The sequence below is a fragment of the Pempheris klunzingeri genome, chromosome 9 (genome assembly GCF_042242105.1).
Source record: "Pempheris klunzingeri isolate RE-2024b chromosome 9, fPemKlu1.hap1, whole genome shotgun sequence".
NCBI lineage: Eukaryota > Metazoa > Chordata > Actinopteri > Acropomatiformes > Pempheridae > Pempheris > Pempheris klunzingeri.
This window is the reverse complement of record NC_092020.1, coordinates 16,142,755-16,157,512: the sequence shown is the minus strand read 5'-3', so window position 1 is coordinate 16,157,512 and position 14,758 is coordinate 16,142,755. Positions and strand designations below refer to the sequence as shown.

The 14,758-nt window shown below is 39.7% G+C and overlaps 1 protein-coding gene across 1 annotated transcript; it reads right to left on the bottom strand.

Annotated features, from left to right (window-relative positions):
* Nucleotides 1-4,938: 4,938 nt before the first annotated feature.
* LOC139207370 (UDP-N-acetylglucosamine transferase subunit ALG13) lies at nt 4,939-10,532 on the bottom strand. The gene is made up of 4 exons (XM_070837071.1): nt 10,364-10,532; nt 8,130-8,292; nt 6,528-6,666; nt 4,939-5,191 (listed from the first exon to the last, which is right to left on the bottom strand). Exons 1-4 carry the CDS (start codon nt 10,442-10,444, stop codon nt 5,083-5,085), a joined length of 492 nt encoding a protein of 163 aa, XP_070693172.1. The 5' UTR covers nt 10,445-10,532; the 3' UTR covers nt 4,939-5,082.
* Nucleotides 10,533-14,758: the final 4,226 nt, after the last annotated feature.

Sequence of the window (14,758 nt, the reverse complement as noted above, 5' to 3'; positions counted from 1 at the left end):
AATCAAAACCAGAAGCCCCTGAAAAACGAAGTTTGAAGGTGTTGCGTAGAAATATAATCCAAATAACTGTGAAATCCTGTTTGGTGGGACTACATGGCCAAATGTACATGGACACCTTTGTTCACATGGGTGTGGGTAAGAGGAAATCTTAAAGGGGCTGAATCCTACACTTCCCATGATGCAGTTTAATCTTTTTGTTTCAGCCTCCCTGCCTGGTAAAGGCCCACATCCTCATCTTTTAACACACATTTTCTGCTATAAATAGTTTCCAAGCTCAAACTGAAAGACTTATTATTGTTATTATGTATTTTTATTTATTCATTTTCTGACTTGATAAATATAACGTCAACATTATACAACTGTTTCCGCAGGTTGAGCTGTAATCAAGTGAACTGACCTTCAAATGTAATATCAGTGGAGTCTCCTTTAATGCAACAATATTTCAGACCACAGTTTGGGGAAGACACTCCTGGTTCAACGTGACGATCCCTCTGTACACAAAGCCAGGTCCATGCAGACATGGTTTCCCCAGTTTGGTGTGGAAGAGCTCCAGCTCTGACCTCAACCACACACAGCACCTTTGGGAAGTTTGACCAGAGGAAAATCTTAATTCAGAGTCACCATCAATCAATCAATCAATCAATCTTTGTTTATATAGCGCCAATTCATAACAAGTGTTATTTCAAGATGCTTTCCATCAAAAGCAGGTCTAGACCAAACTCTTAAATTAAGAGAGAGACCCAAAGAATCTCCACATGACCAAGCATCAAGCATCAGGTACTAGGTGACAGTGGCAGGAAAAACTCCCCTTTAACAGGAAGAAACCTCAAACAGAACCAGACTCAGAGGTGGGCGGTTTTCTGTCTTGGTCCATGCTGGGTGGGACGACATGCAAAACATCTTGTGGAAAACGTTCCAAAAAGAGTGAAGAGGTGCCCATCACTGACACAGGGGTGTAACATTTGGATGTCTACAGACTTTTGCCCTCATAGTGTACCATTACTCACCCAGTGAGGAAACAACACATTGATATCTGGGTTTTCAAAGCTGTCAGAGGTGGTTTATTGGAATAACACCATAAATAGACGTCATAGATGAATTTGATTATATGTGTCTCATGCATCCAAGTCACGCAACAGGGGAGACGGTAAAACCTCAATTATCTTGCTGTCGTCAAGTAATTTAAGCGTTCCAAAGGCAAAGATGTCGTGAATCATTCATTCTTGTATCCTGATCTAAACTAAACAGACAACAGGCATTAATCTTGCTATGAGATGTCCATGACTGACCGACTGCCTTCATGCTTGTTTGATTGACCCTCAGCTTTGACCCACGTGTGTCTCTTTGTATGAATGAATTCAGTCCACTCTTGTCTTAATGAATGAGAGGTTTGTTTTATATCAGAAATCTTGGAACTGAATTGGTTCACATTAGGTTGTTTTTCTGTCTGAGAACAGGAATCAAAACTCCGTCACAAGTCCCTTCTGTGTTTTTGAACTTTCTCACTAACTCCTTGGATGAGATAATCAAATACAGGCTCATGTGTTGAGTGTGACATGCAGTTTTTGTACAATATCACTATGTAAAAGCTACCTCTAACGATAATAGTTGGTCAATTTAAAAAATAAAATGGGTATAGGACTTTGTTCCCTTTTTGAGAAAATGTTTGTCTGAGGAAAGGCTTTGCTTTTCTCTATGGAAACTTCAGTTTTGTGAAAGTGGAAATTAACCCAAATCTGGACACGACAATCCACAAGAGAGAGTTTAATTAAACCAAGAAATAATACCAGTAAAAGGTCCTCTGTTATTTGTTGAAAATACTTTTTCAATTCAAGCTTAGATCACATTTTTGGCCAGTCTGACACTGATTAATGTGTTTGTAAATGAATATTCTGATATGTAGCTGGCTATCCACATACAAGAGGAAGATTAGGTCGGCCACCGGTCAGAAGAAACGGGGTTCGATCCTTCCAGTCTGCATGACAAAGGCAAGACAGCGTGCCCACAATGCTTTGAGTGATTAAAAACACTAGAGAGGTATAATCCATCTACAGTCATTACACATGTTGGCCTAAAATGACGCCTGACTGTTGAGGCCGTGCACAGTCCCTGTTGAGGAGTGGCTGATGTAAACATGCACAAGACGACAGGTACATTTTAGCTACCTTAAGGAAAGTCTATGACGTGTTGAGCTTCATTGCAAATACCATGATATATCACATGTTATGCGTTTGACTAAAAATAAAGCTGGCAGAGGAGCTCTGGTGGGGAAAACAAGTGACACTAGACTTGAGTGTCCATCTCTATTAGATTAACATGCAGTTTGCACAAACATCATGTGAAACATACTGGAGGCAGACAGAACCAGCTCAAACCAGATACTTTAACTAATTCAGAGGGAAAACACCAGACGGTTGTGACATTGCAAAGAATATCTGCAGTAAACTGGTTTCTCCAGTCAGGGATTAAGCCAAGTGTTAAACAAGATTCTCCAACTAATGACTACATTCATAATAAGTTGCTGATTCATTTTCACTAATCAATTAATCGTTTTAGCTCTACAATATCAAACAGAGAAGAAAGAGTTATGAAGCCTGACCCTTTGCTCTCCTTTTTGTCGTTTGTTAAAAGTACCTATTTCTTTAATTAGGCTGATGTGGTACAACAGCTGTCTGGTGCAACCACAGAATCAGACGCTAAAGCTGTAAGGTCTCATTTATTTCACTCATCAGAAGTAGAAGGTTACATTTGTGACTCATTTCAATGAAGAAAAGAACTGAAGAGAGACGAGTTCCTTATTACAGTGAATTTTCCTTTTCCACAGAAATTATTCTAAAAACAAATAGGAGGGACTTTCCTACAAAGGAAATCTGCCACTGATTTAGCTGTATTTCTCTTATACAACTCTGATGGAGGATTTGTTTTAACTAGGTAACTGGGATAACAGGTTTAAACACTGCAGCCAAAATAGACGACGTGCTGCCTTTCACATAGCATTTCCTGTTTAAAAAAATCTTCTCTGGTGATGAAACTGCAGCTCAAAGAAGTGATGAATCAACAGTGTTGTAACCAGTTTTATGCGTGCTGTATGTCGTACGTGGGGTAAACAGTGCAATATTGTAATATTGCTATTACTACTTCGGGCATAGATAGGTGATCAGAGTAATGTTGCCCACATAGGGGAGGCACAGGTGTACGGCCGGAGGGGAACCAGGAACTGAGGAAGCCACACTGAATTTCAACTGTGTGTAGGTGTCTGTTTTTTAGCTCGGTTTTATATTGGTCATTCAGGGCACCTGGCTTTTATAGTATATACGTATATATAAACGTCAAACCTATAATCCATGGTAGACCTCATTTTATTGTATCTCTACGAGTTGGTAATGCCTTCAGATTCCCTGAAGTTCTTTCTCCTTGCTCGGCTGCCACTACAAACAGTGTTACGCCAACGTCAACTAGTTCCCTAAACTGTACTATGAGTTAATCCACACCAGCTGAACAGAACTGAGTTTTCAAAAGAAAAAAAACAAGTGAGTTTTATTTCAAGTATCAGTTTCCAGGCTGTTGAGGCACATACAGTAAATATGTACCTCTTCCCTGCAGGTGGGATGATTTATGTCAGCCTCTCATACCCTGATCACCAAAGTAGACTGTGCTCCTTTCTGAGATACAGGGACAAATCGAGGTAGATTTGGTAGAAAAGGTATTCACGGCATATCATAAAAGGGGATTTTACATACCTGTACATTTCTGAACCAAAGTGTAAATATCACATAGTGAAAATATTTATTTCATCACAGCCATATATTTATATTTATATTTATTTTGCTATTGCTATTTTTTCTTTTACTATTGCTTCTTTTCACTCTCCCTGTACTATTGTTGCTGCTGTAACATGAGAATTTCCCCCTATGGGGGATCAAATAAAGAAAAGTCTAAAAAAAAAAAAAGTCTACTCACTTTTAGTATCAACTAAAGGGCCTGTGCCATATCAAAAACTTTCTCTTAAAAAGGTATTTAGAGCTGAAAAGCCATCAAATGTCTGCATCTGTTGTAGCCAGTTTGTGTGAGATAATGATATTCAGTCTGTGAAGTCATGGTTTTAAACATCATCTCACCCTTGTGGCAAGAATTGGTACAATTCGGATCTCTGTGATGCAGAAAATGTTTTTAGTGTCTTTATACATCAACACTATTAACACCAAACAGGCTTTTTGTCTCAGTAAGAGGAAAATAGAAGGCTGTTCAGAGAGGCATGCACAGTGTGGGTTAGATTATTCAGATGTCATTTCACAATGGACACCTTCAGTGACCTCTATTTACATTTTTATGTAAATGTACTCTGCTACGGCCCTCAGCCTACAGTAAAAGAACGCTTCATAGCACTGGGACTACAAAGACGTGGAAAGAAACAAGAGTGATTGCTGCTAAGAAGTCAGGACAGTGTGCTAATGGAGTGATGAACACACAACCATTAAAATGTCCTGACAAGATTCAGTATTTAAGAGCTATTCCTAGTAATGCCTGACACTTTCCCTTCATGCCACAAAGACTAATAGTGGCACATCTTCATTAAAAATGGATGCCATAACTCGTTTTGTCTAAAATGAGCAGTTATTTGTATAAGAATTAAATAATTAATAGTCAGATGCATCAAAAATCACTTATCATGTACTCTGATGAGGATGAACTCTCAGGCTGTAAATTGTCAAGGTTAAGAGTATTTTTTCAGGGTCATCAGTGGTTTGATGACTACATGTTTCTTTGTCTTTGCAGAACTGACTCAACATGCAGCTTTGCCTTCAACTCTATGAGCTGCTCTGTATCTCTAAAACTAAAACCCCTCAGGCTTGTAAAGTTCTCTTTGCCTTTCACTCATATAAAACCTTTTAAAAAACAAAGTCTAGAATAAATACACAAATAATTCACAGCACAGAGAATGGTTTTTAATAGCATACATAGTATTATTGCATACAAAAATATATAAAACACTCAAATTTATGATCAGAACCAAGTTTCACAATTTACAGCAACATAATCAAACTTCAGTGGGACAGCAAATTCTATAAAATTAAAGGTTCACTAAACTCCGAGGGCTTTGTCTAAGAAGTTTGCAAAATGCTTCGGCTGTCCAGGCAAGAAGGGCTGAAGAACAGAGAGATCCATGGTCCTCAGTGTTTCTGTCAGGGTGCTGAAAGTTTCATCAAGCAGGAGACAATCGTTACTTTTGTTTTGTTCAAGGGAAACTTTGCCACCATTTACGTGGATGTCCAAGTCAGTGTTGTTGGTAAATGTAGTCCACTGAAGAAGTGAATAACTCCCTGTGTGCTATATTGATCGAGTCCTGCTGCAAAAGTTGTACTTCCTGGTCACCAGCGCTGTCTTTTGAGTCAGCGGTTACCCAGAAGAACTACAGGCTCTGTCAGCTCTAACAATAAAAGATAACACATTACAGGCTGGATCAATGGTATGAAATGCTTTAAAGTTCCTGTCTCCTAAATGGCCACCTCTTCTCCCCCATCCCCAAATGGCAGAGTTGAGAACGTCATGTGGATGGAGGAAAGCAAACAGTCTAATCCATAATCTATTGTTGAATAACAATTAACTGCGACCTAGTTTTGCATTTTAATATTATCCAGACTTTTGCTCAGTATAGGTCATCGTTAGCTGTTAAATGGCAGGTTGACAGACTGTCTAGAAACAACTGAAAGCCTGTTGCTGTAGTTATCTTACATGTTAATTAGCTTTGGATTACACCGGGTTGATAAAATAACCTGGTAGAGAAGGTGTTGAGTGACAGCTATCTATTAGAAATATCTCCAAAGTAAGAACATTTGTTCGCCTTTGGTTAATGGTAAAAACGCACAATGATACTTGTTACTGTTAATGAATATTGCTATACTTCAACAGCCGCCTGCCAGAGATGGTTCAGAAACAATATTTGTGTTGCCAGATCTGAGCTAGAGTATGTTGCTGAAACAAAGTTATTTTTCTCTTCATTTGTCTGTCTGAGAGATGCTCACATTCATATCTCCCATTGCACTGAGTAGATTCAGGACCTGCAACTAGTCTCCTAAAGGGGCGAAACCCAAACCCACGTGATCCCAATACGGGATATGACTCTGAAGTGTGGTGTCTTGTTTCTAAACCATCTCTGGCTCGGCTGACCAGCCTATTCTGCTGCAATGAATTTCAGCGTGAGCAGTTTTTGGTGCATCTTTGTCTTTTTTGAGCTGTCTGTGGCCGACACTAACCCGGTGGCTAGCAGGGTGGAGCAGAGACAACATGAGGTTTGGAAAACAGAGGCTTGCGTGCGATGCATTATGGGAAATGTAGGCATCGTCAGCATGTCTCTGCGAGCATAACTCAGCTTTCTCAGTCAATATAACTTGCACTGAGGTATTTATTGTGTCAATGGACTACATTTACCATCGACACTGATTCGACATCCGCATAAAAAGTGGCAAAGTTTCCCTTTAAATAACCTCACATGTAGAAACAACACTAGGCGTGTGAGAAACACATACCTGCATGTGCAGTACAACAAGTGGTGGTCCATGTGCAGCTGTCTGGCCAGCTCCAGTTGGTGGTTGTCCATCAGCTTGTCATTGACTACGACCAGCAGAGGCTTGCCTGCACCGAGTGCCTCCACACAACTTCCTGCCCCTGAGGAGAAAAACAAGATCCTTATTCATGACTAGAGCTAAAGTCAGTCTGAGTTTATGCAACTGGTGGCTTCTATTCATGGAGGTGAACAACATCATGCCATAGACTCGGCTGAAGAAATGTGTTAGTATCATCACTTTTTGGGGTAGTTTAGCTTATAATAAGGTTCACTTAAAACATGAATAAGGACAATGACACAGATCACCCAACATGTGATAGTAGGCTAACACATGCTTTTGAAAACATTCAGCAATAACATGAAGTATATATAATTTGTAGCAAACTGAGAAATACATTTATATGATCCGTTATTACATACTCGTCATCTCCTCCTCAGGTAAGATTTTGCCTCATTGATAAACAAATATGGCTGTCCATGCTTCTTTCTCGCTAATAAAACGACTTGCTGTTGTAAATATCGGCCTTTGGCTGTTTTGCCACTTATGTTCTTGAAGCAAAACGCAGCCACGTTTACCAAACAGACACAAGGAACTCCTGAACAATGATCACCATCTATATAAACTCACTTGTCATCTACTAAGCCATCACTCAAGGGATAGTTCAGATAATTTATCCATACTCTGTGTATTACGTATAGTAGATCACAGTCAGCACAACCCCAGTATGAGGAAGCTCCTGCTGCCTTGACCAATAAACGTTTTTTTGTGAATGGAGTTGGATGGCTTGGAAGCGAGCGAAGAGAAAGAGAAAACAGCTTCAGTTCTCTGATGAAAAGAGCTGTCTGACGGCAATTTAAAAGCTGTGAAAATATTCCAAACATAGCATACATAGGTGGCCTTTGTTAGGTGGCTAAAATAAATTTTTCTGCCGACCCAGTCCGCAGCAGTACATTGCTTTCGGTCTATGCTTCAAACTGGGGACGTGTTGACAGCCGTCTAATGTACATAATACACTAACTGTGGATACGTACCTCATGCAGCCTGACTTCAAATAATCTGAACTATCCCTTTAACACATCAAACCAAAGATTGAGTGTTTACTCATCCTAACAAGTACAGACTATAATGCTGTTGCTGGCCGCTCCAGGTGAGAACTGTGACAAAAAGACACCAGAGCGGCTCATATTACAACTATGTTGTTTAGCATTTGTTTGAATATCATCCTGTTTTTAATAGTTTGCTCTGCACCCTCATGTTGTATCTGTCTGCTGCTGACACTCTGCTGTATTAATCATCAGCTTCCTGTTTAATGTTTGCACAACATGTATTTGCTTTTACTTTAAATTCAACATAGTCATTAATGTCTTCTGTGCAGGCAACGAACATGGAAACTACCTGCTTATCAATTACTAATGTTCATTATGTTTTAAAAAAACTACTTATGGTAATAGATAGTAGTTTGACTTATGGAACAGCATTTAGTTAAATTTATATGTAGCTCTAATTCACTCCTGTAGGACTCAGAGGAGTAAATGTGCACAAGGTGTTTGATATTTTACTCACCTGCGTGGCTGATGACAAGGTCAGCCTGCTGGAAGTCTTCTGCTATAGAGTCTTTGAATCGAAAAGCCTCCAGTCTGATGTGTGGACAGCTATCAGCAGCTGGAAGAAGAGATCCTCTTCCAACCTGAAGAACCAGACGCTCATAACCGCGAGCTTTTAAAGCCTGCAGGGAGAAAAAAACGTATTAAAAAAAGATTTGTCACAATGACGTGGCTATGAACCAGGGTTCAAGGCCACTGGGCCAGATTTATAGTTGTCTTAACAATGCTCAATGGGTCGAGGAAACTTTGGCAAATAGATCAAAAACTGAGTCAAAATAATCAGGAAAATTAATCTCAGCTGATGTGCTCAAACAGTCTTCAGGAGTCAGAGTTCAGAGCAGCAAAAAAAAAAAACTTTAATGCCAGCAGCAAAGGGAGAACACTCTATCTGCACATACATACAGCAAGAGAGCTCTGAGCTCTCACAGACAGTACACAGCTTATATTCCCATGGGGCTCCACCTGCTTTCCTTTCATCACAGCATCAAAATGACCAATCAATCTTAAACCAAACATTGTAACATTACACCATTATATTCATTGGTCAGTTGCAGGGCCTAAATGATGTACTCCTTAAAGTTGGGATTGTAGGGACTTTCCTGTCACCTGCACTGGCACGGGCATGTTTCCTTTTTTTATATGCCATGTTGTATAAACTTTACACCAATATCTTTTAACCTTACCTGGTTCTTATTTTTTTATTCTAAGTTCTCTCTTCTTATTACACCCTTATTTCTTAGCTCCCTTCTGTTGCCTTTTTTTAAAAATTATAGTGTTTAATGTAAGTGCACTTGTTTTAACATAGAGCAGACATGTGATACAGTGAGGGTCAATGAGTGAGGGACACACACAGTTATACTTTAGTCCAGTGATGAGTACATGTAAAATCATAGTGAGGAGTATATGTATTCAAATCATGGTGAAGAATATAAGTCATAGTTGTAATAATTACTAAAACTACAAACATGTAAAATCATCCTCCAGCAAAAAATAGTTGCTCCAGTGATATTCCTATAGTTCCAGTGTTTAAATCAACATAGCAGCGTGCAAACTTAATTTCTTTTAGCACAACATTTGTCTTTTACACTACAACAAGTTCACAGACTCACATTTTGACTTTATCAAGTCGTTCTGCAGAGAAACACTATTTGGAGAATAAAGCTTTGCTGCTTTTTCAAAGACCAAACTCAAAAAAAAAATTAAAAAGCACTGTGAGGAGATGTCTTTGAGTATTCTGATATTCAAGTTCTCCCCCTAAAGAGAAAGAGCAGGCCGGAGTCACCTGTTGTTTTGGCTTCATATGTCTTATTTTGCAGCTGTTATTTTCACACAGTTTATCAGCACTTAGACGGAGCCGAGTCCCAATTCCACCAAAGTGTATAATATATGATGTTTTAAGAATTAAACCAGATGTACAATGTTTAGCAAAGAATTTAATTCTTTGTTTTCTATATAGGGGTTCTTTCAATTTCCTGCAGTAGGACAACAGACACCATCAATACAACTCTGAAAGACAAAGTTTAACTACTTTAGCGTGCAGTGACACGCACTCTTCTACATATTCTTCACATGCATTTTATAATCTACATGTGTCAGGAATTTGGTTGTGATCATTTCTATATACACTCGCCATCTGTTGCGTATCTGTCTGTGTGTCCTAGGAGAGAGATCCCTCCTCTGTTGTTCCACCTGAGGTTTCTTCCATTTTTTTCCGTGTTAAAAGGTTTTTATTGGGGGAGTTTTTGTCCTGTGCAGATGGTAAAGCTAAATACATTAAATTTGACATAACTGCGTATATATTTTCCTTAGACTTAAACCCTTACTTGTACTTTCAGAGTGAAACATTGGTGAAAGAGTGAAACTCGACTACTTTTACAGATTAAGCTACTTTTCAGGTTGTCAGTTTACATAAAAATAGTATGCTCCCTTTAGAAAATAGGATGCATTTTTATAGATTAAACAACCTAACAGTATACGGAATGCTTACAATAAACTCCATTAAACTACGTTTATATATTCATTCATCAGTAATGTACTTGTAATGTATTTTAGTAGTGTGGTATTGATAAAACACTTGAGATCTTCTTCCTCCACTGAGTTTAAATAATACATCGTCGCAGTATGTAGCAGTGTGGTAGTAATAATGTAACTGTAAAACAGGAAACTGGCTTCTTTTAAACCATCTTTTCTCACCTGAACCGTCTCTGAACATGTGATGTTTTCAATGAGCTCATCAAAGCTCGTGGTGCCAACGGTCACAAACACGGTCTTCATTGCTGCTCGACTTTAAATGTCACTTCTTTAAGATTTGTGGGCTATTTTCAAACACTTTGCACCCTCCTCCTCCTCCTCACGGCTCATCTTCATCCTGCAGTCACAAACCTGACGGACACTTCCGCACCAGGCCGATGACGTCACATTCCCGACGTGACATCATGCTGCCACCTAGAGGCCTGGAGCTGCAACAGTTTCATACAGAGACTTAATGAAATGGAAAAATAACAGTTTTAATGGGCCTGAGCTCATTTTCCGCACAGTCATAGATTATATACAACAGTTTAAATACAACAGTATTTGTTGTACAACAGTTAAGTACTGTGACTATTTTAAAATAAAATGTGGTCAAAAGATTAAGGGTCAAAATAAAACATACTATAATTAAGGAGCTTAATTTACCACATATTGAATTTTCATCAGATTCTCTGATCTTTTACAATACTGCGGCCTGACAATCAGAATGAACTGACATTTTGTTTTCAATTCATTATTCAAAATATAACTAAACACGGGGTTCACACAAATTCTTAACACTACAATTTCAAGCAGATTTCAAGCACTTTCAGAGTAGTTAAACCACCAGCTTCCAGCCTTGCGAAGCCTTTATCAGCACATCTAAACTGTTAGTGTAAATGCAATTGATTAGAATAATAATTTCATCATTTCTGCATCACACAACAAACATGACAACAGGATTGTTTCATTTCAAACATTAAAAGATTTTTGGTTTACATGATTGATTGTGCAGGTGAAACAACAGAAAAGTAAAAAATGAAGCATTTTTCAAAGAGTATATTCAGTTCAGGCCTTGACTGATAAAATCACGCATTTTCCAAACTGTCAGGACTTTGAATGCACCTTGTAAATGTGTGACTAGATATCACAGAAGAAGACAACATCAGTGAGATCAGACTGTAAAATGTTAGCGAATCATCACTGACATTTCATCAAACTCAAACTCCAGTTTAAAAAAACATCTATTTCTGTTGATATTGTGCTCCTGTGGTTGATAATTCATTGATTGAACACATGCTCACTGGTACAAAGCAAACCCCGAACCACAACATAGGAGAACTGGTTGTTTGCCAGAGCTCTTGGAAAAGTAGGATTAGTCTGCTCAGTGAAGTGTTCTGTGCTGCACTTGATTTAAAGCAGTGTTTCCTAATCCAGGTATTAGGTGTGTTGGAGCAGGGAAACGTTTAAAATATGCAGGGCGGTGGGCCTCCCGGACCTGGACTGGGGGAGTACAAACATATTGTACAGAGAGTAGGGGTCACGGAGGGTCAAAATGGGTCCACGGCTCACATTTGAGAGACAAGTGGAAAAAGAAAGAACTTTCTGATGTTCAGGACAATACAGAACTTCATTCACATTATGCAGATTTTAAGAAAGAGGCTTCACATGATAAGAAGGAGTCTCCTGCTGGTGGAAGTTTGTCTTGTTTAGTTCAGTCAACCACAAACCTGTTTCTCACAGATCAATTTTCCAGACGTCTCATATCACGTCCAAGGTCACCTCGGACACAAGATGTGCTCTCTGTGAATGAAACAAGCTGTCAGGCCCCCAAGTGTCTTCTCTCTTTCAAAGACTCGCTGTCCTTTCAATTTAATCCAAGCCGACACACCTGCAAAACAACACAGCATAACAATCTGGGACATTATGGGACATGCAGGTGTACGGCAGCAAAGCTGCTGATGAAGCTCCGCAGAGGAATCGGGGCATTAAAGTTTGTACTTTACACTGACAGCTGGGCTCCAGGGGGCATTATCACTGCTGGTGATGTTTTCACTTCATACACCCTCGGTGATGAGCCACCTCACATGAACCCAGTGAGAACTTTTAGGTCAGAAGATGCCTCAGTGACTGGAGAGCAAATGGGCTCAATTTGATTACATTTGAGATATCTGTGTGACTTAAACATTGTTTTAGTAGCTTTTCAATTACTAAATTTAAACATGAAGCTGTACAATTGTGAGAAATTCATTTTACTTTTTTGAGATATGTGATTCCACTTCAGCTACTTTATACACCTACTCCATTAACTTTATTCACAATCCACAAGATTTATTTAACAGTAATCAGTATAATCCTTCTTTGTTGTAGATTTTAATAACCAAATGTTATGCTTTGTTCATGTTTATGATTTATGCTGCCTTACTGCGATTGTCCTCTTGTGGAAATTAGTTTCTAGTTGCATTTCAAATCTAATTTTTACATACAAAACCTACATCAAGCTTATAAAATGCAGTGTACTCCTGCTGATTAACAACCAAACAGTACATTAAAATTAGCTCCAACTCAACCTGTTGCAACATGTTTTTGTGTGAGATGAGTTTGTTTTGTTGCAGCTTGCTGGCAGCTGATGGCCTGTGGTGGTTGCTGTTTCAAGATGCCGGACAGAGATAAACACAGCAGGAACCAGAAGACGACACTCAAAATCAGTTATTTTCCCCTGAAGGAGCTTGGCGGAGCTGTGGTGACACTGCTGATTCAGAGACGTCAGCAACCCCTCCCCCCCCCGACACACACACACACACACAGCAGCTGCCAGCTCAGTGGAGGGTGCACAGGCTCAGCGAGCACCCAGCAGCTCCACCTGACGACTGCAGAGCGAGAGGAGAGGAGGGAGAGCCAGCTTTGTGCTTCTGTGGGATGTGAAAAGTACAGCAGTACCAAGTGTGACAAAAGCAAGAAGAAACACACTTGCAGAGCACACGCCAGCTCGACTGCACTCTGCCAGTCTGGTGCACGTGCGCGCGCCCACACGCACACGCGCACACGCGCACACGCGCACACACACACACACACACACACACACACACACACACACACACACACACACACACACACACACACACACACACACACACACACACACACACACACACACACACACACACACACACACAGAAGTGGAAAGTGCAGCCTAGAAGTGGAAAGTGCAGCCTGCTTCTGAGAGCTGGTATTTTTTAGACAATGTGAATTAAGAAAAAGTTTTAACTCTTTTTAAACTTGTTTTCTGTTCTGTTGTAAGATGGGACCAGAAACATCATGTGGGGTCACGTTTCTCTACAAATAAGCATCCTAAAGTTGAGCTGAAGCAAACAGGATGCTTCAACATGCAGAGTTCACCATATGAAGTGGGCATCTTGCAGAGTTACTGTGAATTTAGGGACAAAACTCCTTCACTGTGTTCCCATCACTCCTATTACTTCCTATCACAAACGTCTGAGGAAACAAAGAGGAATTCACAAAAACAGACTACAACTTTAACAGGTATTAATTGATAAGTCTAACTTCTACAACTGGAACCTCATTGTTTCAAAATGCATTTTTGCAAGAGGACTATGGATTTTTGTCCCCCACAATAAGGTTTTTCTTTGTGGTACAGATGAGGAACTTTATCAGCAACCAGAAACTGTTCAACTCTATACATACAGTGTGTGATAGAGGAAATAGGTGCACTGAGCTGGGTGCTCTGCCCCAAAAGGACATGTTGAGTGTTGTTTTTAGACAAAGCCATGAAAATATGGAACCTTATTCTTTAACTTAAAGCAGCAACCAGTGATTTTTTTTTTATGGCCATGTGGGGACGGCAGAAACAACTTATGAACACAACATCGACGTATCACATCATCTTAGTCGATATGATGTAAAGCTTAATTTGGAGTCGTGTTCCCAGAAACCTGCTGGCTTTAAGCCCAATATTCACTCTCTTTAGGTATTTTTCTTATCTCCACTAACTCCTGAAACAAACAAACATTTGGCTCTTTAGGTGCTACATCCTCCACTATTCTCATCAGTTAGTCGTTAACTGCGTCTGTCTGCTGTTCGGTGCAGAGCAGATACTGGGTGTTTAGAGCTTTTTCACCGAAAACAGCTGCCTGTTGTGACCACAAACGACCCTATGAGAGCGGAGAGTGACTCAAAACAGTAAAATTGCTGGTCAGACGGCTAAACCATGAGCTGAACTCACTAAAAAACTGAGGGCCATCTTCCCACAGCCGAGGGAACTTGCAGATTCAGGCGACAATTCTTTGTAGCTTCATCACTACGAGTGATCCCTTTTACACACTTATATTTGATACATTGTGGTTATTAAAATATTGAGTATAGCTGCTTTAACACCATGATTTACATTTTTCATTATAGCATGACCAAAGCGATTAACCTAGTTTCATCTGACGCACGGAATGACCACCAAAGTCCCAAATCTGTGGCTGTAATGAGATCGAAGGAGAACTAGCATTGGTCACACAGACGTGGCTGTGTTATCAATTAAAAGATAATACTACAACTGTGCTCCATGAC

Bases quoted from the DNA above. Each gene is read 5' to 3' on its own strand.
- LOC139207370 (XM_070837071.1), bottom strand. From the start codon at position 10,444: ATGAAGACCGTGTTTGTGACCGTTGGCACCACGAGCTTTGATGAGCTC. The intron at 8,293-10,363 runs GTGAGAAAAGAT...TTCTCCCTGCAG, and splicing joins CATGTTCAGAGACGGTTCAG to GCTTTAAAAGCTCGCGGTTA. The intron at 5,192-6,527 runs GTATGTGTTTCT...TGAAACTTTCAG, and splicing joins TTGTTGTACTGCACATGCAG to CACCCTGACAGAAACACTGA.